We start from the raw sequence: 27,002 nt of genomic DNA on the forward strand, positions 1-27,002 counted from the left end.
CATAAGTTCCTATTGCCCTCTCCTACCTCCCATTTTTCAATTTATAGGAGAAAGGCATACTCACCTCTCATGAATTCTTACCATGGTGAAACTTCAGGGTGCCAAACAATCCGACAGTTTGAGACACTCTTCTTTGGGGAATGTGCTTAGTCGCTCAGTCATGTCCGACTCTTTGCGACCCCATGGACTGTAGCCGGCCAGCATCCTCTGTCCAACCCATCTCCTGTGTCTCCTGCATTGCAGGTGTATTCCTTTACCCACTAAGCCATCAGGGAAGCCCCCTTGCTTGGAGAAGCGTCCTTTAAACCAAGGACCATAAAGCCATGATACGGCGTTGCATTTTTCCCTGTCTTGTATTTTTGACATACAATTCAGAGTTAAGTCCAATCAGTTGAATATTTTAGTAAAATTCCTTTCATTAACTTCTACACTTTGAGAAGAAAAGTCTATAAAAATGAAAGCTAGGAAGAGAAGCCGATTCAGGTCTTCATTCGGTACATGATTACTGGCTTCCCACACCCTCATCCCTAGAAAGTAATTTTTCCAGCAGAGTGTGAAAAGGAAGCGCCCGAGGATGAAGGGGTCGGGGGCCAAGGCTTTCCCTGAGACCAACGAAAACGCAGGAATTTCTCTTACACTTGGGTTAACTGCCACATATTTTTGTGCCACAACGGCACATATTTATGCCCGCTGGTTTAGAGTCCACCTTCGCAGTACACCTTTCTAAAAGCATGGTTGTGTTCAAAAGGTACGTGGACGGTTTAAGCCGGCTCCAGAGAAACCTCCAAGAATCCGGCCGGCAGCTAGCTCTCTACAGCGAGCAGGTTTCCCTAGTCATTCCACCAGAAGTGTGGGAAGGGCGGGGCGAGCCGGCCGGAAGCTGCGAGAACAGCCACACAAGGTTTGTCCACTGTTTCCAGGGAGGACCAAGTCGGCGTGGAAGGCGAATGGGCACCTCCCCACTGTGACAGCACCGACCACGAGCGTCATCCTACCTACTCCCTCGTCACACCTCGCTGGTCTTCTACGCGCTGACAGAACCAGGCCAAACGTCGCGTGCCTACCCGCCTGGCTCCGCCCACCACGCTCGTAGCCCCGCCCGAGACCCGCCCAACAGGAGGTCCACCCATCGCACTTCCGGCATCAGCCGGCCGACCAGCCTCCTTCCCTCTTCAAGGCTCTCTTCTCCCGCCCCTATCGACTTTAACACTGTCACGTGAGGGGCGAGCGCGGGGGCTGCCGGGATAAGTACGCCGGTGGGTCAGGGTTCGGCCTCAATATGGCGGTTCCAGTCCGGCAGTGACCAAGGCTTTGCCGTCGAGAGGACTAACTGGCGACTGCCGGCGTCTCCACCTATCAGGGTGGAATGCGAGGACGCCGGGGCGAGCGCTGAGGAGCGGCGGTGACGGGGAGGGGTCGGTGGCGGGTGCTCCGGGAGCCAAGGCGGCAGCGTCTGTTCGTTCTATTGGTCTCAAGGCTTCAGCGCCCGGCCCCGCCCGGCCGGGCCAGGCCGGCGGGCGGCGGCGGTAGCTGCTGCAGCCGCAGGATCAGCCTCCGAGAGTGGGCCGGAGGGCGGACGCCGCCGCTGCCTCTGCCGCTGTGATGGCCCAGTGTGTACAATCAGTGCAGGAGCTCATCCCGGACTCCTTCGTCCCCTGTGTGGCCGCGCTGTGTAGTGACGAAGCCGAGCGGCTTACTCGTCTCAATCACCTTAGCTTCGCGGAGTTGCTTAAGCCCTTTTCTCGCCTCACTTCCGAGGGTATGTGGTCTCCCCTTTGCACTGAGCTCCCGCAAAGCCGGGGCCGGGAGAGGGAAGTTGGGGGCGGGCGGGGAAGAGAAGGGCGGTGTTTACATCTCGGAGCCGGGAGAGTGGCGTCGGGCTGGGGCCCCACGGTGTCTTTAGTGGCCGCTGGAGGAGGTTCCGTAAAAGAGATGGTCAAGACAGCAACGTGGTTCTGACCTCCAGTTTTTCGGGCACTTCCCGGACAAACGAGCTGCTGCTGCTGCTGCTGCTAAGTCGCTTCAGTCGTGTCCGACTCTGTGCGACCCCAGAGACGGAAGCCCACCAGGTTCCCCCGTCCCTGGGATTCTCCAGGCAAGAACACTGTTGGGTAATTAAAGAAAAACGTGAGCCGCAGAGAAGGGCATTGAGCCTGTTCTCAAGGGCCGTAGGGAGGGAATTAGGAAGTTGCAAGGAGGTCAGGCTAAGAAGATGCTCGCTGTTAGACCAATGAGGTCTTAGTAAAGAAGACGAATCGTCTTCCCCTGGGAGTTACACTGGGTTTTCAAAGTTGCCTTAAGTATTATATTCTTTAGCAGTGAGGCGTATCCCTTTCAAGACTTAGGTTTACTTTACTTTTTTCTTTTGAAAACATTTCTCTAGGTATCCAGAATTTTACTTTACCTCTCAAGCAAATAAAAGGTATAATAGTGAAACTTGGAACAGCTTTTTTTTTTTTTGGCCTGATGGATGAGGAAATAAGGACAAGTTGTAGTTACAATAATTTAATCGAGTTAGTGGCAGTTATCTAGATTTATAGGGATGGAAAAGTCCTGAAGTTTGTGGGTGTTTTTTTTTTCCAGATAAAAGTTTAATCAACAGGAGAAATATCTTTTATTGAAGAGTTACCTGTTTTCTCCAGCTTTAGATTCTTTATTAGGGAAAAGTAAGCGTAATAATAGCCTAGTGTGGTTTAATCAATATCTTTACCTGTACTTTGCAAACAGAACATTGAAAAATATGGGTAAGATTTTTGTTTTAGACTTTTAAAAGGTTCTGTAATAAAGGTTGTCAAGACAACGACAATGATGTTTACTTGGTTATGATGACTTCTTCACACACACAAATGCTGTGCCATAAGTTTTATGTATTTACAGGCCACACGTGTGTATTCTTTGGGAGAATACCTCCATTATAAGTTTACTTCTGTATTTAAAGGAGACAGGGAGCTATCCAAAATAAACAGGTTGAGAACTCTTGAATTTCCTTCAGCCTGTACCTTAGCCATCCATCTCATCTCCTGCAGTATTTTTTACTAACTCAACAAAAATGACAAAGTGTTCTACATTCTAAATTCTTAAAAAACAAAACAGAGGAGCAAGTTTGCCTATGATTGGAGTGCTCTTTCCTGCTCTGTTAATAAAGAATAGTAACACTAACTGATGTATATACTTAGGGTTTCTCTTTTAGTTTGTCTTGAGTCCTGTGAGAAAGGTATTGTTAACACCATTTTAAGTTTGAGGACGTTTTAAATTTGAGGCATGGAGATACTAACTTGGTCAGTCCTATACAGGTGGGAAAGATTTAAAAACAGGCAGTGTGATTCAAGACAAGGTATTCTTAGTCAAATCATCTTATCTCCTGTTAATGTTTAGACTCACTTGTTCACAGGCAGGAGCAGTGTCTTCCAGTAGTAACAGTGTGACTCACATGCGTAACTTGAAGTTACTTTGTAGTCACATTGTAAAAAGATAAAAAGAAATTGGTAAAGGAGATTAAATAATAATTTATTTAATCCAGTGTTTCCAAACGTCATTTCAACAGATAGTAAGTATAAAAAAACTTAATGAGCTATTTTGCATTTGTTTTTTATTGCTAAGTCTTTGAAAGTTGGTGTGCATCTTACACTTATATCAACACCTAGGTTTGGACTAGATATATTTGAAGTGCTCGGTAGACACTTGTGCCTGGTGCCTCCTGTATTGGACAGTGCAGTGAATAGAGGCTGAAATCTTTACTCTTTTCCTTGTGTAGACTGCAAAAGATTTAGGGATGGAGTATAATGAGATAGACTTGAATAGGTAGATGTTGGAACGGAAGAGGATGAGCACTCCCTTTTGAGAACAGAGATGATGTTAGAATGGTATGGACTAAGGTAGAAATGATAATTGAGTGGTCGGGGAACAGTGGGAAAACTCCCTTTTCAGTACAGGATAGTAAGGGAAAAGGCCTCGATGAGGAAGGATCTTGAATTCTGGGAAAGGAATTTCTGATTTCCTATCTCATGGATATGTGATAGTCAAAAAAGATTTCTTAAGCAAGGGCATGGAGTTTGGGGGAAGTTGTGTGGTTTGTAAGCAACTGAGGTTTTCTTTTTTAATACAGGAAAGTTTTATGTGTTACGTAAAGATAAAAGATGTCATTATTTTTCAAAATAATTCTGTAGAACACCAGTTATGTATGTTTCCTGAAAAAAATTTGTGGTCGAGTAAGTTTGCTTAAAAAGCGTGAATTTGGGAGAATTAGTGTCATTTAGTGTATTAAGCAGAGAAGGCAATGGCACCCCACTCCAGTACTCTTGCCTGGAAAATCCCAGGGATGGGGGAGTCTGGTAGGCTGCAGTCCATGGGGTCGCTAAGAGTCCGACACGACTGAGCGTCTTCACTTTCACTTTTCACTTTCATGCATTGGAGAAGGAAATGGCAACCCACTCCAGTGTTCTTGCCTGGAGAATCCCAGGGACGGGGGAGCCGGTGGGCTGCCGTCTCTGGGGTCGCACAGAGTCGAACACGACTGAAGCGACTTAGCAGCAGCAGCAGCAGTGTATTAAGAGCTCTGGGAACACCTACTGTCAAGAGACGTTTTAAAAGTGTAATCTAGTTTACCAGATTTATTTGAACATGAAGTTGAGTTTTCAGAAACAGTGGTCTTGAGCAGCCAATAATCTGTGGGCAGCACGTACTGGTGAATGTTGCTTCAAGGAGCTATATGTGGCAGTCTATAAAAGTAAGGCAGTGGTGGAGCTGAATTTCACCCTGAAATTGAGATGTTATTTGCTATATAAAGTCACCTTTTGTGACGTTATAATCTTAATAAAGCCTTAATATAATTATTTAATTTTGAAGCTCTGGGATTTTTGTGTGTGTGATTTAAGAGCTTTTGTCAATCATTCTTAATTCTTGCTTTTCTCTTTATTAAGCTGATTTTGTGCTACTCCAGTGTATTACTTATCAATTGTTATGTAATAAATTGCCCTGAAACTTAGCACCTTAAAACAAAAGCGTTTTTAAAAATTAATTTTATTTACTTATTTTTGGCTCTGACGGGTCTTTTCTCTAGGTGTGGCAGGGGGCTACTGCTGTTACAGCGCAGGCTTCAATAGTCACGGCTCCTGGGCTCTAGGGCACACACTCAGCAGTTGTGGCACACTGGCCCAGCTACTCTGTGGCACGTGAGATCTTCCTGGATTAGGGATCAAACCCGTGTCTCCTGCACTGGCAGGCAGATTCTTTACCACTGAGCCACCAGGGATGCCCCCAAAGCATCTTGTATCCCTCATTTTCTCAGGGGTCTGAGAGTGGCTTATCTGGACTGTTGTCTCTTGAGGTTGCCCTGGAGCTGTCAGTAGGGGCTGTGGTCATCTAGGGCTGGAGGATCCACTTGCAAGCTCACTCCTACAGTTGTTGTTTCACCTCTTCACTGGGTGTTGGCCTGAGACCCCAGTTCTCTGCCATATGGGCCTCTCCAGAGGTTCCTTGAGTGTCCCTATAACCTGGCAGTAAGTTTCTCCTAGAGGGAGTGATCAGAGAGAAAACCCAAGATGGAAGCCATACTCTTAAAATCTTATCTCAGTAACCTTATCTCTTATAACCTTATCACAGTAGTTTTTGCTGTGTTCCATTGGTCACACATGGGCTTCCCAGGTGGCTCTAGTAACATATCCAGCTACAATGCAGGAAACATGGATTCGATTCCTGGGTCAGGAAGATCCTCTGGAGAAGGAAATGGCAACCCACTCCAGTATTCTTGCCTGAAAAATCCTGTGGACTGCAGAGTCTGGTAGGCTATAGTCCATGGGGTCCCAAAAGAGTCAGGCATGACTTAGCAACTAAACAGCAAGAACATTGGTCACACATATCCATCCTGGGATGTGGGAGAGCATATACTGGGAAATATCGGGATCATCAGGTGCTATTTCAGAGGCTGGCTGCCATATATTGACTCATTTCTGGATTATTGATAAGATTACCCAATAACGACCCATTCCGAATATAGGACACAACTCTTAGTAGAATAACTTTTTTGTGTTAACACTTAAGAATACCAGAGTCAATTTAAAATTTTAAGAGAGATTTAATATACATAATGGTTGCTTATGTTATTTGACAGTTATGGATTAACTTCAAGGAAACAGCTTGTATCCTAAAAAATCAGAAATATATCATAGTATTTTGATGTTTTTTGGTTTCTCTTTCATAGACCAGCTGAGAAGTTTAATTAGGGAACTTGAGTATGTTTATTTAAATCATTTAGAAAACGAGCAATTACAGATGAATGCAGAAGAATGCAAGAAGCATCCAGCTCGCCGCTACCTGGAGCCAGCGAATCTTGTCATACTTGCTTTGTATCTTTTTCTTTGCTTTAAGAAACAAAGTTGAATTCACCTTTTTACCCTTCCTTAGTCCCATTTCTTTCCTGCTTTTACCATAGGTAATCATTATAATGGAATTTGTGTGTATACTTTCTGTACATATATTTAGTTTTACAAATACACATATTCATGTCATATGTAGTATTTTTAAAAGCTTTTTGTCTTATATTTTTTAATTGAAAATATAGACATCAGCTGAGAGAGAACACACTGGAAATTAAGACAGTTTTTAATGGATGTAACTTTATTTAAAACCTAGGCGGACCTGAACTTAAAAGTTTATTATAAAGCATTTCCCATTAGAGGAAAATGTCATTTTTTAGTGGGTAGGTATGCAAAGTCAGTTTTCTAAGAATTGCCCTGTGTTGGTACATGATGATCCATAACATACTTGAAACAGGGTGTTATATGTGCCGCCGCCATCCTAACTACGTACTCATGTGTTAGGCCTCTGCTGAGTGCTTTACACTTACTGTGTTCTAACAATATGTCATTTAAATTCTTAAAATAACCCTGTGAAGTAGGTTATTTCCTTCATATGTTACAGGTGAAGAAAAAAATGAAGCATGGAAAAGGTTAAAAGTTGTTTAGGATAACCCAGTTAAAAGTAGTGGGTTAGCATTTCAGGTAAAGTCTGACTCCAGGATTTGGGTCCTTAATCTATACAATGGACTGCTTCTAGTGCTACCATGGAAGCCAATCATCTTGTCTGATTATAAGAAAAAAATATACTTAAATTTCCTACTGTGCACCATGAGCCCTGTCTTACTACAGTTGCCTAAGAACCTCTTGCCTGGCCTTGAAGCTCTGAGCCCTGGTTATAAATCATCTAGACTGAGACAAGGCCTGTAGTAGGGAGGAGACCAGAGGTATTTATTAGGTTAGGAGAAGGAATATGGGCACTGATTTTTGTTTTCTTCCTTTTTACTAGACTCTGTTTTTTAGAGCCCTATTAGATTCACAGCAGAATTGAGCGGAAGATACAGAGTTCTCATATACCTCCTGTTAGGATATGTGTACAGCATCACCTACTATCAGCATCCCACACTAGAGTGGGCATTGATCTTTATGATAGTAGAACAGGGGCCGAGAATGCAGGCATCTCTGTCAGGGAACCAGAGGAACCCTGGTGGAGCATTTAATGCCTTTTCTTCCCTGATTTTCAGTTTTGATACCATAGATCTCACACTGCCTTGAACCAGCCTTAGGGTAAAGTGAGAATCAAGAGATTTGGTATGGATGGTGGTTGGGCTTCCCAGGTGGCTTAGTGGTACAGAATCTGCCTGCCAAGCAGGAGATGGGGGTTTGATCCCTGGGTTGGAAAGATCCCCTGGAGAAGGAAATGGCAACCCACTCCAGTGTTCTTGCCTGGAGAATCCCATAGAGGAGCCTGGTGGGCTGCTGTTTATGGGGTTGCACAGAGTCGGACATGACTGAAGCGACTTAGCAGCAGCAGCCGGTATTCTTGCCTGGAAAATCCCATGGACGGAGGAGCCTGCCGGCTAAGTCGGACAAAACTTAGCGACTGAACCACCACCACCACCACATGGATGGTGGTTACGTGCTGCGTGGTCAGTTGCTTCAGTCATGTCCAACTGTGACCGTATGGACTGTTGCGATTCTCCAGGCATGAATACTGGAGTGGGTTGCCATGCCCTCCCTCCTCCAGGGGATATTCTCAACCCAGGATTGAACCCACATCTTTTATGTCTCCTGCATTGGCAGGAGTTCTTTACCTGCTAGTGGATTCTTTACCACTAGCCACCTGAGACGCCCTCCCTGTCAATTCCAAAGGTAAGAGGAAGGAAAAGACCTATGGTAGAGTAGCTGTGAGCAGTAGCGGTACCGGAGAGGAAGGTTAGACTGTCTAGCTAGCCCTGTGGTGTGTAATGGAATGTTGTTGTTCCGTTGCTAAGTCCTGTCCAACTCTTTGGGACCCTGTGGACTGTAGCACACTATAAGTCAGTTGTATTTTGGAAGACTGTTACACTTGGAATTTCTGGGTTCCAAATTGAGCATTGTTTGTAAATCATTAACCCATGTTTTTTTCTTTTTAATTGTTGTTATAATTGTTGGCTTGTTATACTTTGTGTAGAATTACTTTCAAGTTTGTTTTCTTTTTTTTAGTTCATATGAGAGATCCCAATAATCAGCTTCACGTAATTAAAAACTTGAAGATAGCTGTAAGCAACATTACCACCCAGCCACCTCAGCCTGGAGCCATTCGGAAACTCTTGAATGATGTGGTTTCTGGCAGTCAGCCTGCAGAAGGATTAGTAGCTAATGTGATAACAGCAGGAGATTATGACCTCAACCTCAGTGGTATGTAATAAGGTTTATTATTATTTTTTAAATGACATTTCTTTTGTTAGAAAAGGTAATTCTGTAATTTGGAAATCATTCAACACACACTTAAGTACTTGCTGAGTGCGTGAGCCTGAGAATACAATGTGGAAGACAAGTCCTTGCTTTTTAGGAGATTACAATCAAGTAAGCAGGCAGCCATTAAAATAACGATGAAATACGTGATTCCACATTTTCATAATGAATAATTTTTTTGTAGTTCTACTTGTAAAGTTAATTCCTAGAACATGTACATAATATTTCTTGAATGAAAGAACCAACAGTAGACAAAAAAGCTATTCTTTTGTGACATTAGTAATACAATGATTATGTAAAAGCATTCATTTTATTTTATCTTTTATTTTGCTTAGTGTTAAATGGAGGAAATGTTTATAGTATATAAATACTTATCCTAATCTGATGTGACTGGTAAATGTTTTCATAATAAAATTGGTAGGTGAAACTATAATAATATGTGAAGTGAGTTAGCAGTATTTGGTGTGACTCTTTGCTAGTGTAGAAAAGACTTGATGGGGGGACATGGGATAGATTTTTAGAGGGGAAAAATGAAAAGTACATCATCTAGGAATTTCCTGGTGGTCCAGTGGTTAGGACTCCCAAGCTTCCACTGCAGAGAGGCATGAGTTTGATCCTTGGGCAGGGAACTTAGCTTCTGCATGCGCCATACGTCATCTAATTAGGCTATTTTAGCTACCTAATAATCATCTTAGATCAGTATAACTTATAATCTATTATATTAATGCCTCCTAATTGCATAGTTGAAGATTTTCCTAAACATACAAAGAGAAATTAAGAGGTATGTTTTAGATCGTGAAGTTACTTGGTTGCACTTGTATAGTTAGAAATATTTGTAGATTTACATTGTTTAAAAATTAACAATTTTTCTTCTTTCTATGTCATTTTAATTCCAACAAGGTAAGTTACCTTGATAAGATTAAGTTAAGAAAATTTTGGTTATCTTTAAATCAAAGGAATCCATTTCAGGATATGTACTTTAAGCAGTTCCTGACATAACTTATTTTCATGAGGCAGGATTTGCGTATTTTGGGGAGAAAGTGATGGAATTTGAATTATTTCTCTCATCAGTGGAAAATTTGAAGTGTGAAAGGAAAGGCACTGAATCTAATGCCAGAGTGTCCAGGTTTTTATATTACCATTGCCAGGGTTAGTTATAGTTAGTTGGATAATCTGAATCAGTTACTTACTCAGAATCAGTTCTGTTCTCTGAAGATGAGAGAATTTGACTAGATTACTTCTTAAGGCCTCTTCTAGACCTTTAATCCTGTGATTCTATTTTATAGGGACTTTAACATTTTTATTACTCATGCAACAAATATTTATTGATTTCTTACTATTATGCTTTGCTCTGAGATAAGATGCTATATGTAACTTCATAACCTGATCAATAATTAGGAGACATTCTAATTTATAGTATCTTAAAATATATTATAATAGAGATATAGCATATCTAATATGCCAGAGTGCTGAGGGGCACAGAGAGAAATTAACTATCCTATTTTTTCAAAATTATCTTTTTTTATAGTGCAGATACATTCCTGACCTCCAAAGCTCATATACCTTTTACTTTTAAAAAATTTATTAAAATGAGTTGGAAAAAAAAATTTATTAAAATGATACATGCACAGAAAGAAAGCAAAAGTGTCAGTCAGTCAGTCCTGTTTGACTCTGTGTGACCCCATGGACTGTAGCAGGCCAGGCTCTTCTGTCTGTGGAATTTTCCGGGTGAGAATACTGGAGTGGCTTGCCATTTCTTTCTCCAGGGGATCTTCCCAACCCAGGGATTGAACTCTCATCTCTTTTGTCTGCTGCATTGCAGGCAGAATCTTTACTGTCTGAGCCACCAGGGAAGCCCAATACAAACAGAGATAATGCTGAAAAGACTTAAGAGAAACAAGCAACAGTAATCTGCTCTCTGTACCCCTGCCCCACCAACTTTTAGTGGTTTTCTCTGGTATTCATTTTGTGTTTCTAAGTAGTATTTTTATGTGGTTGTTTATGGCTTAGTTAAAATTTTTTATTTATTGATTTTTCTTTATATGATTTAGCTTAAGTACGCCCCTTCTTCCATCTCCCTAATGTGGTTTTTTATAATTTTCGGTGAATACTCACTGTTGGCAGTACTAAGTATTCACTTCTTCACTGCTGAGCCAAATATTGGGCTTTAAGTTAGTTTTTATACAGCATTTTGTTTTTTTTTCAGGATTTAGTTAATCACCTTTTAAAAAACAACTTGCCCAGAGTTCTTCGTATTTTTTGCTAGTTTCTCAAACTTCCAGTAGCCCTTCAGTAAGATTTTCCCCTTGATTAATTTATGAGATAATCCATTTATTAAGATCTCCTTCCTAATGTCTTCTTTCTACTCCACACGTATTCTCAATAGGAAATGATAAGCATTGCTCAAGGGGGTGAAAATTTGGTAGTTGGGGGACAAAAAATATATACTACAGTGATTTGTGACTCTCCAAAGAACCACAGTACATTAATGGATACATAGTGTATCTGTGGTATTACGTAAGAATATTCTGTGGGGAGAAGGAACATTTAGAAGAATATTTTAAAAAGCTCACCAGGCGGGGATGGAGGGGAGAGGGAATAGAATGAAATGGAAGTTTCAAACACTGTTCTACTCTGTCATGGTTTGGCTGCATTCCAAGACCTGCTCCACAACTGCCATCCTGGAGATTTCCTTCCCTTCTCTGTAGCCTCTCATTCATATCTTTAGGTGTATTTCATTGATTTGGTAAAGGACATCTCCAGTGTCTTCCTAAAAAAGATTGATGTTTTGGAAGGTGAAATTTTTGAGGAATTAATGTCTGAAACTCCTTGCTGCTGCTGCTAAGTCGCTTCAGTCGTGTCCGACTCTGTGTGACCCCATAGACAGCAGCCCACCAGGCTCCCCCATCCCTGGGATTCTCCAGGCAAGAAGAACACTGGAGTGGGTTGCCATTTCCTTCTCTTTAGGCAGACTGTAAAAAAGAATCTCAAGTGGTTAGGACAAGCTTCAGAAGAAAACAGTTTCTTTAGCTTCTTTCTCTGCTACTTAAGGCACTTCCCTTTAGCTTTATTGTTACGTTGGTCTTGAAGACTGAGAATGTGAGATGCTGAAGTACTGAATTCATTTTAATAAAATTCTGTTAGAATAATACTCTTTGGAGATTTGAGTGGTTTTATTCATTTTAAGTAAGATTAATTCTTTGTCTAGAAATACTCTAGTTTTACCATTAATGTGAGTCATTATACTTTTCACCCATTCTGTTTATGAAATACATGTTAGATACTTACCTCATAAGCCTAGCTTTCACAGTGCCATTTCTTCATCAGATTGGTCAATTAAAGCTAGTGTTCCTTGGTGTAGTAATTGTAGAGACATAAGGATGGAATTGAAAGAATCCTCATTATATACAGGTATTTCCTCTGGTGGTCTCAGTTTTCCAGATTGTTCACAGTCTACTCCTTGTCTATTACTTTTTTTTTCCACTCAGGTACTACTTTTTTGTATTTGTTTCAGTTAACATGTCTGTTTAATTTTTCTAAAATGGAGATAACTTTTGTTATCTCTTATCTATTACCTATTGTATTTACTCTTGATTTACAGTATTATCTGCTAAACTCAGGCATTGACCTTGAAAAGTATAAATTGGGCTGCACCTTGTTTTGGTAAGAAGGAAGAACATATTTTCCACCCTTTTTCAGTATGTAGTGTACTTTTTCTGATTGGCTTTATGTTAACTACTAATACTCTGTAAGATACCATGAGATTCAGTGAATAGTCATGTGTAAACAGTGTTTTAGGAGGCTGTTTAAGTACTCTTTAATGTCTTTCCAAAGATTTTTGCTTAAAAGCATAGAGAACCTTTTAAAAAAGTGGTTATTATTTAAAATGTGGGTAGTGCAAAATAGGAAATCATTGCTCTTATTTTTCTAGTATCTTGAAGTATTTTTCTGTTTTTCGTCCCGGGAATTGTTTATCAATACTAGTTACTTTGAACTATAAGAAAGTCCAGAAATAATGAAATTCCCTAGGATAATGCAATAGTGAACAAAATCACTGTTATATCATCCTTCAGTTTGAAATTTTGTATTGCCCACAGTTCTAAATCTTCTTTCAGGAAGTTATGAAAGAAGTTTGGAGACAACATCTTCATAGTCATCATCTTTATCTTTTTTTTTTTTCTCTATTGAACACAATTGAGACTTGGGGACTTTTAGTCCATATTGACAAAGAAAAGAAAATTGACAGTGAAATACACAATTTTTCACAGTTACTAGACAAATTAGAAGATGAATGCAGTGACATATGGCAGTTCAGACTAATGCGATCTAGTAGAAATAAATGAGCCACTTAACGTTGTTTTCAGTGTTCTGTAGCTACAATGAAGAATGTAAGAATAGGGAATTCCCTGGTGGTCCAGTGGTTAGGACTCTGTGCATTTACTATCGGGACCCAAGTTCAATCCTTGGTCAGGGAACTAGATCTCACAAACTTTGTCGCATTGCCGAGAGGGGGGAAAAAGAATGTAAAAAGAAATGAGTGAAATTAATTTTAATAATACATTTAATTTTCACCCAAATATTACCATTTCAAATGTAATCAATGGAAATTTTTTTTTGTATTGTCTTCAAAATTTTATGTGTATTTTATACTTACAGCACACCTCAATTCAGACAAGCCACATTTCAAGTTCCCAAGAGCCACATGTGGCTAGTGGTTACTTACCTTATTGGACTCTGATGACAGTGGTGAAATTGATCCTATATAGAAATCCCAATCTTTTGAGTCTTCAGATGACAGTATCTAGGACAGTTGTCTTCAAACTCAAGAGTTGATGAGTGAGCAATGTACTTCTAAAAACAAAAAGAAAATACAGTATTTTCACCCAGTTTAACAGAAAGGACTTAATTTAACAGGAAGGACTTCATATAATATTTTGAAATGCTAACCTAGACCGTTCCATTTTATTAAAGGACATATGACCATATTCTTTCATCTTTTATGATGTTTGTGTAACAATTTACTTGATAAAATTTGTAAGTGTCAGGCATGTGTATGAAGGTAATTGGAAGGAATCAGATGATGTAGAAATGAAAATTCATTAACTTAATCATTGTGTTTGCTGTTTAAAAATGTAAAGAATGAAAATGCTTCACAGTGATGGAGCAAAATAAAATGACCTTTTTGTTTTCAGCAAAATTTTGAGCCATCACGTTTTTCCAAAATGTTGCACCTTGGCTGTGCAAGAAAAACCAGAAATAATGATAAACTAGAAGTTGTTAGACATGTGTTTAAATCTGGAATCAATATTTACACTGTGAATGTGTTCTAGGTTTGTGCATAATAGCTGATGGACATTCAAAAAACATTGCCTAATTGAGGTACATACCTTTGAAACTGGGAATAGATGGAATACAATTTGAGATTGCTTTATTAAAATTTATAAAAAGCTTGTTTTGGTTTTATTCTTAATTCTGTGAATAATTTATAAAATGAATTAGAAATACAATAAAATATCAAGCGTCTGTTAAATCCAGATAGTAAATGCAATGTCTATTTTTCTTGATATACTGAGGGTTAAAAGGAATATAGTTTCAAAAAGACTGATCTGTTTTTTTAAAAAAATCTGATGTATGATAAATTTAATTATTGGACATAAGTAATCATGGCTTTCATCTCTTTAGAATACTTTGAGTTTTGCTGATTTTTTTTTTTTTTAGAAAACACTTGATTAGAAAATAGTCTCTTCAAGGATAGTTCTCAAGGGTGTTGTTAAAATACAAGGTTAGTATTTCTTAGCTCTTCATATTATTTAAGATTATTTGATTTTGCAAAATGCTCATAAATTTTATATAAAAGTTCTGGTTTTAGTTTTTTGTAGCTTTTGTAGTCTCAGGTCTTCTGAATTAAACCATATATTCTGATAATCACTGTTACAAGTGTCAAATATTTTTGACTTGAGACTCTTATTGAATTAAATAATTATACATCTAATTATCATATTTCTTTCCCTTACTTGAATATTTTCATTTGGGAAGATATTATTGTGCTACTACTGTTTATCAAAAGTTAAAGTCTTAAGTGCAAACATTATGTGGAATTTGTAATATTTCTTAGTGCCTTTTTCTTTAGCCTGAATGGTGGTTTTCTGGTACTTTCAACGTTTGTGAATGATTAGAGAGGGAAAATATGTGATTTATGGGTGATGTTTATGTTTAGGGTAGCCAGTCTTTTTCACTTGCAGGTTTGGGATCACTAATGATAGTATTTGGTTTCAATAGAAAGAAGACCAGAGTTGCTGTAGGTCTATCTCACTGCCTGCAGCCCTTGTTAGATACGTATTTGAACACTAATAACTTCAGCTTCCCAGGTGGCACATTAGTAAAGAATCCACCTGCCAGTGCACGAGACACAAGAGACACGGGTTCAATTCCTGTATCCGGAAGATCCCCTGGAGTAGGGAATGACAACTCATTTCAGTATTCTTGCCTAGGAAATTCTGTGGACAGAAGAGCCTGGTGGGCTACAGTCCATGGGGTTGCAAAGAGTTGGACACGACTAAGCATGCACACACAACTCTGTTTGCCAAGTTACTGGCACTAAGAAAGGAACAAAGAAGAAATGGGGGGAGAGAGAGAGGGCTGCCTTTTGTAGAGTGGAGGATAGAGCATTACTTTTTTTTTTTTTTACTTCTTGGCTGCCTTCTTTCCTTTCTTACCAGGGGAAGTGTATATTCTACATAGAGAAACTTTTAACTGGTAGGATGTCATGGTTGCTGTTTCAGTTCCAAACAGAACATGTAGAGAGGGAAAGAAATATGAGAAAAATACTGATTTCATTCCAAAATATGTACAAGAGAATTTTTAAGGGATGAGGAGTGTCACTAAATGTTAGTCTTATGTTAACATTAAAAAAAAAAAAAAAAAAAAAACCACCTTTTTTTCCCTACGTTCTGCAAAAAAGTTGCTTGAAAAAGCAGAAAGAGAACGATGCCCTAATCAATTAGCCCTTCAAGGAGGCATGTGGCTGAAGGAAAAAGTTACCTCATCAACCTGAATGTGACCGACTTGAAGGATAAAACCCACTTCTGCCATATATATTTAGAAAATTTTCCTTTGTTCCTGTATTCTATGTTGAGTACCCAGTGTTTTCCTGTACCAGTATTTAGAAAGTATTATTTCAGTTTAAGAACTCCTACATGTGTATGCATGCTTTTTTTCTTTTTGATTTATTTTTTGGTTAGGTTTTGTTATCTGGAACATACAGTTGCAGAGTCAAAACTATAAAAGAAGGTGTATTCACAGAGGCCTAGCTTCTCTCCAGGCCCTTCCCCTTTCTCATCTCTTCCTTGTCTTACACATGGTGCCATTTGTTAGATTCATCCTGTAATTTCTCTTTGACAGAGTAAACTAAATCACGTGTGGCTCTTTCTTTTTCCCTTTGTTTCACAAAATTGCATACTTTTCTGCTGTTGTCTTTTTTCACTTAATATATCCTGGGGGCACTTCATAGTAATCATGTGGCGATTTTCCCCTTTCTCTTAAAACTCCATAGCACATCCAGTGTGTGTACCATAGTTTACTTAACCAGTCCCCTCCTGGTGGACACGTGCATTTTCTAGTCTTTTATTACAGGAAATGTTGCAATGAATAGCTATTTTGGAAGACCTAATTTGTTTATTCAGAACTCCCAGACCCACTGTGAAACAGACCCCTTGTCATATGTCTACAACTTACCTGTTACTTGTTAAATCTAAGCATTGTTGAAGCAGCAAGGAAAATAGAAAAATAAAGTTGATAAGGCCATTTCTCCCACCATCTGTGGCGATTTCTTATCTAACCAAATCTTTCATTATTTATTTATATATTTTCTCTTCATTGGTACTGAGTGAAAATAAAAACTAATTTTCAAGATAGAGACTCATTTTGACTGATTTAGGGGAAAGATGTTTACTGGTTAGTAAGAAAATTGGTTTCCTGTTGTAACAGACTAGTCTGTGTCATTCTCCAATTATGCCACTTTTCGTGTATGTGTGTGTATGTGTGTGTATATATATAGAGAGAGTACTATTTCTGGGAATATCTTTCCTCTTCTGTAGCAAGAAAACATGAAATTTTTGTAGTACTAATCCTTCTAAACAATATGGGTTATTCTCATAATCTATTTGTTGGAATTAAAGTTTTTCTGTATATATGATACTGGGTTGGATATGCTACTTGGTTAAGATGAATAGCTTTATTATTTCACCCGTCCCAGTTTAATGTAGTGTTACAGTGTAAACAGAAAATATACTTGATATGCTTTCCGTGATTCTAAGAATAAAACAAAAAGTACGTAAGGTTTTATAGTCAACATAAGTAACTAGGAATAGAGAATAGAGTGTCCTTTTAGTAAAACTGTGATTTAGATAATCTGCTTAAACCTAATGAAATGACCAACTTTAACAAAATTCAGGTTTTTAACAAGTTAGAATAGTTGTGATGTAAAATGCTTAGCATGGAGTGAGAGAGATTTGACATTTTAAGAATCACATCACATACATGTATACAAAAAGTAAAAATACACATCTTTGTATTTGATCGTGAGGTAAGTATGTTTGGAAATTCCATTTGGAGAGGTTCAGTTGCTGTCTGACTCGAGTAATCACATTATGAAGTACGGTTTGTCAGCCTCACCACTATTGACGTTTTGAGCGAGATAATTCTTTGCTGGTGTTGGAGTGGGGTGTGTGGGGGGTATTGTTGTCCCGTTTTTCTCAGCGTAGGATGTTCTCATTATTCCATCGTTCCTGACCTGTTTCCCTAGATGCCAGTAGCACTCCTCCTTGTTCCTATTTGTGACAAGTCACAGTATCTCCAGACAGTGCCAGGTGTTCCCTGGGGGTCACGATTGCTGTTGGTTGAGGACCGCTGTTCAGAAATAATGCCATTTATGAGAAAGAGCTACTTACAACAGCGTGGCTAGTGGAAGGGAAAACTGTAGTTTTAAAATCTGGTTGTTCACATAGGTAATACTGAAATCATTAATAAATAAACTGTGGTATCATTGTGTAGGTTGGGAATAGGTCAGTTTTATTTTTGCAAGTACATGTACTGCCATGTATGAATATATTTGTATGGCTCATGTATGTATATCAATATATATATTAAAGCACATGTGAAAAATGCTTGTTTATTGCTAGAAATGATGTTTTATACCTTTCAGGAATATGAACTTGAAATGTGGTCTGTTGTAAACTGATTCTACTGAACAGTTTTAACTTTTTCTTTATTAATTTTAGCTACTACTCCATGGTTTGAGTCTTACAGAGAGACCTTTCTTCAGTCGATGCCAGCGTCAGATCATGAATTTCTGAATCACTATTTAGCATGTATCCTTTGACTTTTATGTTCTCTTAAAATATTTGGAAGTTACTAATCTCAGAAAGAGTTACATAAACACAAAATTGTTGAGAGGATGTAAAAATTATTTTTTATTGATATGCTTCAGGTTTTCTTGTTGTCCTTGTTAAATAGCATCCTAGTTTCAAGACTGGTAGAGCTAAGTTTTTTGTTTTTTTTGTTTTTTTTTTTTTTTACAGCCTCTTCTGATCCACTAAGAGCTAGCATTACCAAAGAAAAAAAAACCCATCGCAGTCCCAATCTGAGTAACCTTTAACCTCAGAGATGTTCTGGGAGCTAGAGCTCCATCTAGCTTCCGAACTTTCGATTCCTAGTGAGGCTAGACACTTTCTTGACTACCAATCCAAGTTTGGGACCTAAGCCACAGTACACAGTAACAGTATAGATCACAAGTCCCTTGAAAGTCTATGATCCGATAGATTAGGTTAGTACTTCTAATTCCCAAGGCGTTATGAAATGGTCAAAGAGACCGAAAAGTTTGACCGAGAAAGGAGAGTTCGGTCCACACGCTTTGCCCATTTCTGGTCGGTTCCCGAAGGAGACATTGGGTGCCTCTTGGCATTGGCAGGTCGGTATAACGCCCCGACAGGTTTCTGCCATAAGCCCTATGAGATCACCGTGGAACCACAGAGCAGAGCTCCTTACTTGTTTCACGCAGGGCATGCCATTCATTCACACAAGCACACTGTAGAGTTAGTAAAGCACAGCAGAAAACGTGTTCGCTAAACAAAGAACTAAAGCTCCAAGCATCCTTACCTTGTCCTGAAGGATCCCGGACGAGCCCCCAAGATGAAAGGTTGTTGTTGAATCACGCGAATACACCAGGATTCTTGGCCCCCGGAGGAGAAGAATTCAATCCGAGGCCAGAGACGAGGCTTGATCGCTCAGAGCTTTTGTGTAGTAAAGTTTTATTAAAGTATAAAAGAGATAGAGAAAGCTTCTGACATAGGCATCAGAAGGGGGCAGAAAGAGTACCCCTAGAGCTAAGTTTTGATTAAAAAATAAGAATACTAAGAGCATGCTTAGTTTTTGTCATCCAACTTGCACATTTCATGCTTAATATGTTTTAAGTGATTTTAGAAAGAAAAAATGTAAACTGTCAGTGTTAACTGCTTATGCTGATTGTCTCAAAATTCTCTGGTGGTTCAGACAGTAAAGAATCTGCCTGCAATGCAGGACACCCAGGTTTGATCCCTGGATCAGGAAAATCCTCTGGAAAAGAGAACAGCTATCCACTCCAGTATTCTTGCCTGGAGAATTCCATGGCCAGAGGAGCCTGGCAAGCTGCAGTCTATGGGGTCTCAAAAGAGTGGGACACAACTGAGTGACTAACCCTTTTACTTTCAAAATTAACTGCTTATGCAAAAGCTCAGATTGAGAAACAGCTTTCCTTCCTTTAGTAACATGTTTTATGGCTATTAACCTCCTTTCACAGTTATGACTTTCATTTTTTTTTAACGTGGTTACAGAGAAAAGTTGAGAAGGGACAGAGTATGAAATTGCACTGAAATGGAATGGAGAGGATCAAGACTCAGCAGAAGTTTTCATTATGTTGATAGTTGGACAGTTTTCATATTGTCCGTTTTTATTTTCATGGATTTCCTTATTGTATATATAAGTGATCTAAACAGCTGTCAACAAGATACCTTTAGTACTTAGAACCTTGAATTACTTAGAAATGTCAAAGAAATTATTTTATGCTTTCAGGAAAAGCTGTAAACATCAGATTTTGTTTGTTTTAGCTCATAAAATACCTCCCTAAATTTATTTTTAAAGAATAATATTAATTATTGGACTTCCAAATGGCACAGTGATAAAGAATCCACCTGCCAGTTCAGGAGATGCAAGAGACACAGTTTCGACCTTTGAGTCGGAAAGATTACTCTGGAGAAGGAAATGGCATCCCACTCCAGTATTCTTGCCTGGGAAATCTCATGGACAGAGGAACCTGGTGGGTTGCAAAGAATTGGACACAACTGAGTATGCACACATGCTTGCTGCTGCTGCTAAGTCGCTTCAGTCGTGTCCGACTCTGTGCGACCCCATAGACAGGAGCCCACCAGGCTTCCCTGTCCCTGGGATTCTCCAGGCAAGAACACTGGAGTGGGTTGCCATTTCCTTTTCCAATGCAGGAAAGTGAAAAGTGAAAGTGAAGTCGCTCAGTCGTGTCCGACCCTCAGCGACCCCATGGACTGCAGCCTACCAGGCTCCTCGGTCCATGGGATTTTCCAGGCAAGAGTACTGGAGTGGGGTGCCATTGCCTTCTTTGTACACATGCTTGCAGTTTGTTTCAATAGGATAGTAGTTACTATTAAGTGATAAGTGATAATTACCTTAATGTGGTTTACAAGGTATGTTGGTGGCATCCTCTGGTGAAGCTGAACCTGTGGAACAGTTTTCAAAATTGTCACAAGAACAACATCGAATTCAGCACAATAATGACTATTCCTACCCCAAGTGGTTTATACCAAATACACTTAAATATTATGTACTTTTACATGATGTAAGTGCAGGAGATGAACAGAGGTAAGTTTTATTTTTTTAATTGTAAAATATTTCCTGTCAAATGAGTTAACATTAATTTGGACATGGCTTAAGTTTTTGATATATTTTTCATCTAAGAAAGTAAAAATTAATAAATTAGCTCAATCTTTTATTTGATGTTATATTCAGCAGCTATATCATTTTATTTCATATGCTTATCCAAGCTTTTCCTTCAATGTATGTCTATTAATCTTTGTTCACGAATGCTTGCCATTTTATATCTATAGATCTTAGCTGTATTTCTTACTTTGTATATTATTATTGCTCATTTTTTTCTCTTGTCCCTTTCCCAGTTTTCCTGTAACTTTTCATTTCCTGGTTTATAGGCACTTCTTTTTTCACTCTTCACTCTTAACACTTTATATTTTTAAACTATATTTTTAAACTTGATGTTTTTCACAGTCTCAAAAAAACATCCACACACTTATTTCTTATGTCCCCTTTAATATTCTTTGTTAGTGATTTGCCATAGTCCTTTTATGTTTGGGATAAGAGTATAGCTTATCTTTAAAGATGAGTTCTTGGAAAAAGATAATATTAAAACAGTTTTGCTTTTGTGGCTTTTTCTGGCCAGTGGGGATTGGGGAGAAGATGGGACACCCAATACTTTTTTGTTAAGAGGGAAACTTAAATGTCCAAAAAAGGCTTAAAAATAAATGCATTAAGACTTTTTGTTGCTTTGCAGTTTATTTTGATTTTTGGTTCAAGATATTGATCAAAATTAATCTTTTGTTTCAAACTGTTATTCTCTTATGTCGATGCTGTTTAGAATATGCAGTTAAATAATTGTTTTTTGTCCTTGTTCTGAGCACACGCCATCGTTTTAAAATAAAGTTTTCTTGATAAAACCAGATAATTGTTCTGAGGATTACTAACCTTTATAATTTTTTTTTGACATCATAAATAATCTGTAACCTCTTGGATAAAGTGTATTATATAAATAGGAATAATTTGAACTGGTGTTTATTAGTTTCAGTTGTTTGAATATGGATACCTTCCATATTAAATGGTTATAACGTAGATATTTAAGTGGTAATTAAAGTTATTAGATCAGTGGTTCTTATGCTTAACAGTGTCATTGGTAAAGCAAGTAGATGTTTATTGTACGTGAGTAAATATACACACACATATACTTTGTGTTTATACAAATTTATAACTGTTTTACTTAACCAGCCTTAATTTTACAGTGTGTAGTAGGATTTAATTATTCGTTAGTTTTGTTATTTGTATAGTATTAGTATCTGCATTTGAATGGGCTATATCCACATGTTTTTTGACACCAGATAGCTGATGAGTTTAGGGAGAAAAACTAGGTTAGCTCTATGTACCAAAATTTCATTTCCATTAGAATGTACTATTTGATTCTTAGGCTGACTTATTTGAATTATCTTACCTCTTACCAACTGTCAAGTCTAGTTAACTAAAAGTAAGGAAATCAACTGCTTTTTGTTGCATCTGAGATTAGCTCATGGGTCCAGCCGATAATAAACCAAGCAAAAAAGTTGTATTTTTATATAAGTATTTTGACTGCTTTTCTTGTGTGTGTGTGTGTTTTCTTCTTCTAAACTGTGTTTTCTTTGGAGACTGCTTAGGGAAGGGTAAACTGTAGCAGTAAAAGATGGTTTTTTGGGGGGGATGCTATAATTATCTATTTTAGCACTTATATTTTTTGATAAGTATCTGTTATCTAAGGCAGAATTTCACAAAGTTGTATTTCCTGAAGGCTAGTCCACATAGTTGAGTTTCTGATTTATAAGTTTGAAGCCACTCTTTGGAAATTCACTGTACACAGTAGCAATGGAAGACTCAGGGGTGATCTGCTGCAAAGAAACTGGTTGGCTTGATTACTGTAGTTCCCCAAACTAGTTTGACCACTGAAACTTTCTTTTTTAATAACATGAGTATTTTTGCAAAATTTATTCCATAAGACGTACTTTGGTAACTGTACTTTAAGGTGATAACCAAGCTAGCTAAACTTCAGTTAGAATCATGAACTTTGTTTTAATTTTTAAAATTATGCTACTTCTAATGTCTTTTTTGGGAACTATTTTTTTTTCATGGTTTTTGTATTATTTTAATATCTATTATTGCCTAAGATCCTCTCTTCGTTGGCTACAAACTTTTCCATTTTTTATTTTAGAGCTGAGTCAATTTATGAAGAAATGAAACAGAAATATGGAACTCAGGGTTGCTATCTACTTAAAATTAATTCTCGAACATCTAATCGAGCATCAGATGAACAGATACCAGATCCTTGGAGTCAGTATCTCCAGAAAAATAGTATTCAAAACCAGGTATATGTAAAAAACAATAATGAAGCAAACCACAAAAGCTGTATTTCAGTTTTATGGCCAATGGCAGCACTGTAGAATTTGTAGAATTACTAATAGTTACTTTATGGAATCTGGCTAGTTTTGATCCACTAGTATGCGAGCTCTTAATGTTTCAAAAGCTGTTTTTACTCGCAGTAATCCCTTCTGTGTATACCTTTCAGGTATAAATATCAGTGTTAATTGTTTTCTTGAAAGATGAAAGAAAAGTGGAGACTTCCCTGACAGTCCAGTGGTTAAGACTCTGCGCCTCCACTGAGGGGGGAACTAAGATCTCACAAGGCGCATGGTGTGGCAAAAAAAAAAAAGATGAAAAGTGAATTATACATTAAGAATTGAATTAGATTGACTAAACACGTAGATATTAGAATTTTTGGCTTGCACATTAAATTCATTATGAATGCTTACAGTCAATTCTTTATTATCCACATGCTCTGGGGGTTGCCTTCCTTCATTTTCAACATGCTGTTCTTATGGCCACCTTTTGGAGCTCATACTTTTTTAGGTGGGTGGGCTTTTTTCCCTAACTTTCCTTTGATTTCCTTTTCTTTTGAATTTCAAGGAAGTTTTGTTTCTTCCTAATCAATTTTTCTAATGTTGATTTCTAGACTAATGTTAATTGCTGTCTGTTGGCTGGTGTGTGGTGGGTGTAAAGTTTCACGTTCTTTCCAACTTTTAAGATAGAATTTTATGCCACTTGGTACTAGTCGAATGGCAAGTTAAACACTTAGTTCAGAAAATCAAGAGTTGACTATTTTTTGTTTAGAAGGAAGATTTCTAAAGTGAATAGAAAATATATTTATATTTTGTATAACTAAGCTGCATTAAATACTTTATGTGATACTATTTTAAGAAATATGAATTAGAAAGTATGTAGATTTTGATGTTCTAATAGAAATATTGTTTAATAATCTGTTTATATATGAAATTTTAAATCCAATTTTACTCAACTTTAACATTGACATGATTGTTGACCTTCTTTAAGATAATGCTGGGGGAAAATATCTGAGAGAAAAAGAACCAGTTGGAGGTAGAAGAGCTTTAAATAGTGTTTCAGGACCATACTCAGAATAGGAATAGTATTGAAATACTCAGTTTAGAATCTAACCATCTAAGGTTGGGAAAGGGAACATAATAGGTCAGATTGTGCAGTTGGAGAACTTTTAACAGAAGACAGAGCTATAGATATCCTATGGCTTAGAATTCTAGAAGTTCAGGATTGGAGGATAGTTTAATGGTTGTCAGATCCAGTCGTTGTTGTGATGCTCTAATTTCCTTTAAATCTATGAGTGACCTCATCTATTGAAAGTACTCACTGTCTTTTTAGGTGACCTGCTCCATGTTTAAGCAGCTTCAGGATCAAGCTTGTACTCAATCCTATAGGGACCATGTCAGTTTTTCATTAAGATGATTTTCAGAATATAGAACAGAACTCTCATGTCTTTTAATATACCATTTTTTCAACTCTTTCTTAAATGTTGTTTCTAGTAAATTTCTTATCCTGATCACCTTCCCCTTAAGTTCTAGGTTATATATTTTTCTCAAAGTCTGGCACTCAGAATAATAACCTCATGATATTAGTGGGCTCATGGAGTAGTCTGGACATTTTTTAAGTTGTTTTGGTGGCTGAAACCAATACCCTTTGGACAAGTAAACATTGCATTGGATATTTTCCCAAAACTTCTGTGTATTCAGAATGCACTCCAGGCTATTAATACTGCATCCATGAGCCAGGGGATTCCATACCATCCTTTTTTACCCCTCCAGTAGTCCATCTGTCTTGCCATTATTCCTTACATAGTTGCATATACAGGGATTCATATAGGCATGTGCATATCACATATAAACAGATAAACAGATAGAAGTAACTTGAATTCAGAAGAATTAGGGTAGTGTGCATGTGAAACAATATAAGGATATAGTAGGTGTGGATTTAAGTGATAGAATATGATACATGGAAGTTAAGAATTTGGAGAATTAGACATTTTTTGCTGTAGCAAAAAAACAATGAGGTTTACTATAGTTGATAAATTTGGTGATATCTTAAACATGATTAAGTATAACCGTTAATACTTTTTATATTTTATTTTGATAGGAATCATATGAAGATGGCCCTTGTACTATAACTTCAAATAAGAATTCTGATAGTAACTTGCTTTCATTGGATGGATTAGATAACGAAGTCAAAGGTCTTGATATACTTTCTCTTAAGTTTGTCTTTTGATTGAAAATAGCCCTCTTGTTAAAGCATGCTAATCTTTATATGTAAAAGATGGGGGAAAGTTTCATAGTGAAAAGAGGTAATGGTCAGATTAGCTTTTCCTTTGAAGATTTTTATTGAGTTATTTGAGTTTGATGGTTTTTGATATTTAAAAATTTGCTTTATAAGAGTAATAAGTCAAACTTCATAAAAATTTTTTTGGTACAGAACAAGGGACAGTATGATATGTAGCATTAATTATTCCCCTGTTCACGTAATTTTGAGTTTTATTTTTGTATTTTAAATTATAGTTTGGATAGTGACAGCTTTAAAATTTTTTGTTATAATTTTTCTCATTGGTTAGTTGTGCTATTTAAAAATAATTTTTGTATTTTAACACTGTTTTCTTCATTTATTTACATGAATTAAAAATTTTCTATTTTTAATATTTCTATTTTTTTTACATGAATTTAAAATTTTCTACATGTAATTAACCCAAGTCCTGATTTTAGGGGGAAACTTGAATGCCGTTGTCTTAGACTTCTAAGACATACAGTAAGAGAAAGGGTTCCAATACTGTTTCTTTTCTTAAGCAGTATGGTAGTAATGCTGCAATTTTCTGTTGCTTTCTGAGTAAAAGAAAGATTTGTTTTTCAGTAGATGGCTTACCAAATAACTTTAGAGCTCATCCACTTCAGTTGGACCCCTCCAGTGACTCTTCTAACAGCATTGATGGCCCAGATCATGTAAAATCCACTTCATTACATGAAACAAAGAAAGCAAATGCTGGAATTATTCATGGTGCATGTTTAACCCTTACTGATCATGATAGAATTCGACAGTTTATACAAGAGTTCACATTTCGGGGCCTTTTGCCACATATAGAGAAAACGATTCGGCAATTAAATGATCAGGTAAGATTTAATTATTTGCATTAGTATTTTTTAAAATTTCAGGAAATAGTAAACTTGGGAATATAGTAGTATAAGTTAAAGAGTTTATGTTTTTATTGTAAAAATAGTCCAGTATTAGAATTTATTAACTTATTATCAGTGATGAAATTCTAGTAAATCCTGCTGCTGCTGCTGAGTTGCTTCAGTCGTGTCCGACTCTGTGTGACCCCATAGACGGCAGCCCACCAGGCTCCCCCGTCCCTGGGATTCTTCAGGCAAGAATACTGGAGTGGGTTGCCATTTCCTTCTCCAGTGAATGAAAGTGAAAAGTGAAATTGAAGTCGCTCAGTCGTGTCCGACTCTTAGTGACCCCATGGACTGCGGCCCACCAGGGTCCTCCGTCCATGGGATTTTCCAGGCAAGAGTACTGGAGTGGGGTGCCATTGCCTTCTCCAAGTAAATCCTAGAACAGGCTTATTTATTTTTACTAGGGATTTTGGATAATTTTCTTTAAATCATTGTTACTAAAGTGCACATTTGCTTACTCTTAAAACTTTTTAGTTATTTAGAATTCTTTTTTTCTATGTAAAGAAAACTAAACTCATGTTTGTCAACATTTCATTTGTTTTCTTAGCTAATATCAAGAAAAGGTTTGAGTCGATCTCTATTTTCTGCAACTAAAAAATGGTTTAGTGGCAGTAAAGTTCCAGAAAAGAGTGTTAATGAGCTAAAAAATACATCTGGATTGCTGTGAGTAAAATATTACTGTTTTTAGTTTTCCTGTATTTAACTCTGATTAGTGTTTAATGATGTTCTGCAAAAAATGACTGTATCTCTAGTTTCTTAGTTTCAATTTGGTCAAAACTCCAGTAGAGGTATGGGGAGG

At 37.7% G+C, this 27,002-nt stretch overlaps 1 protein-coding gene across 3 annotated transcripts in view; it reads left to right on the forward strand.

Moving 5' to 3' along the window:
* Nucleotides 1-1,241: 1,241 nt before the first annotated feature.
* Nucleotides 1,242-27,002, forward strand: part of TRAPPC8 (trafficking protein particle complex subunit 8) — an 83,449-nt gene continuing 57,688 nt past the window's right edge. Inside the window, exons 1-8 of one of the 3 annotated variants that reach the window (XM_024984432.2) lie at nt 1,242-1,759; nt 8,499-8,693; nt 18,029-18,118; nt 20,501-20,675; nt 22,834-22,987; nt 25,119-25,212; nt 25,881-26,137; nt 26,751-26,866. In XM_024984432.2, the coding sequence (XP_024840200.1) occupies nt 1,603-1,759; nt 8,499-8,693; nt 18,029-18,118; nt 20,501-20,675; nt 22,834-22,987; nt 25,119-25,212; nt 25,881-26,137; nt 26,751-26,866 (1,238 nt within the window). In that variant the 5' untranslated portion in view covers nt 1,242-1,602. Of the gene's footprint in view, nt 1,760-8,498; nt 8,694-18,028; nt 18,119-20,500; nt 20,676-22,833; nt 22,988-25,118; nt 25,213-25,880; nt 26,138-26,750; nt 26,867-27,002 lie in introns of those variants that run through there. The other 2 variants (XM_024984433.2, XM_024984435.2) reach the window with 2 other exon arrangements.

Source organism: Bos taurus, chromosome 24 (assembly GCF_002263795.3).
Source record: "Bos taurus isolate L1 Dominette 01449 registration number 42190680 breed Hereford chromosome 24, ARS-UCD2.0, whole genome shotgun sequence".
Classification (NCBI taxonomy): Eukaryota; Metazoa; Chordata; class Mammalia; order Artiodactyla; family Bovidae; genus Bos; species Bos taurus.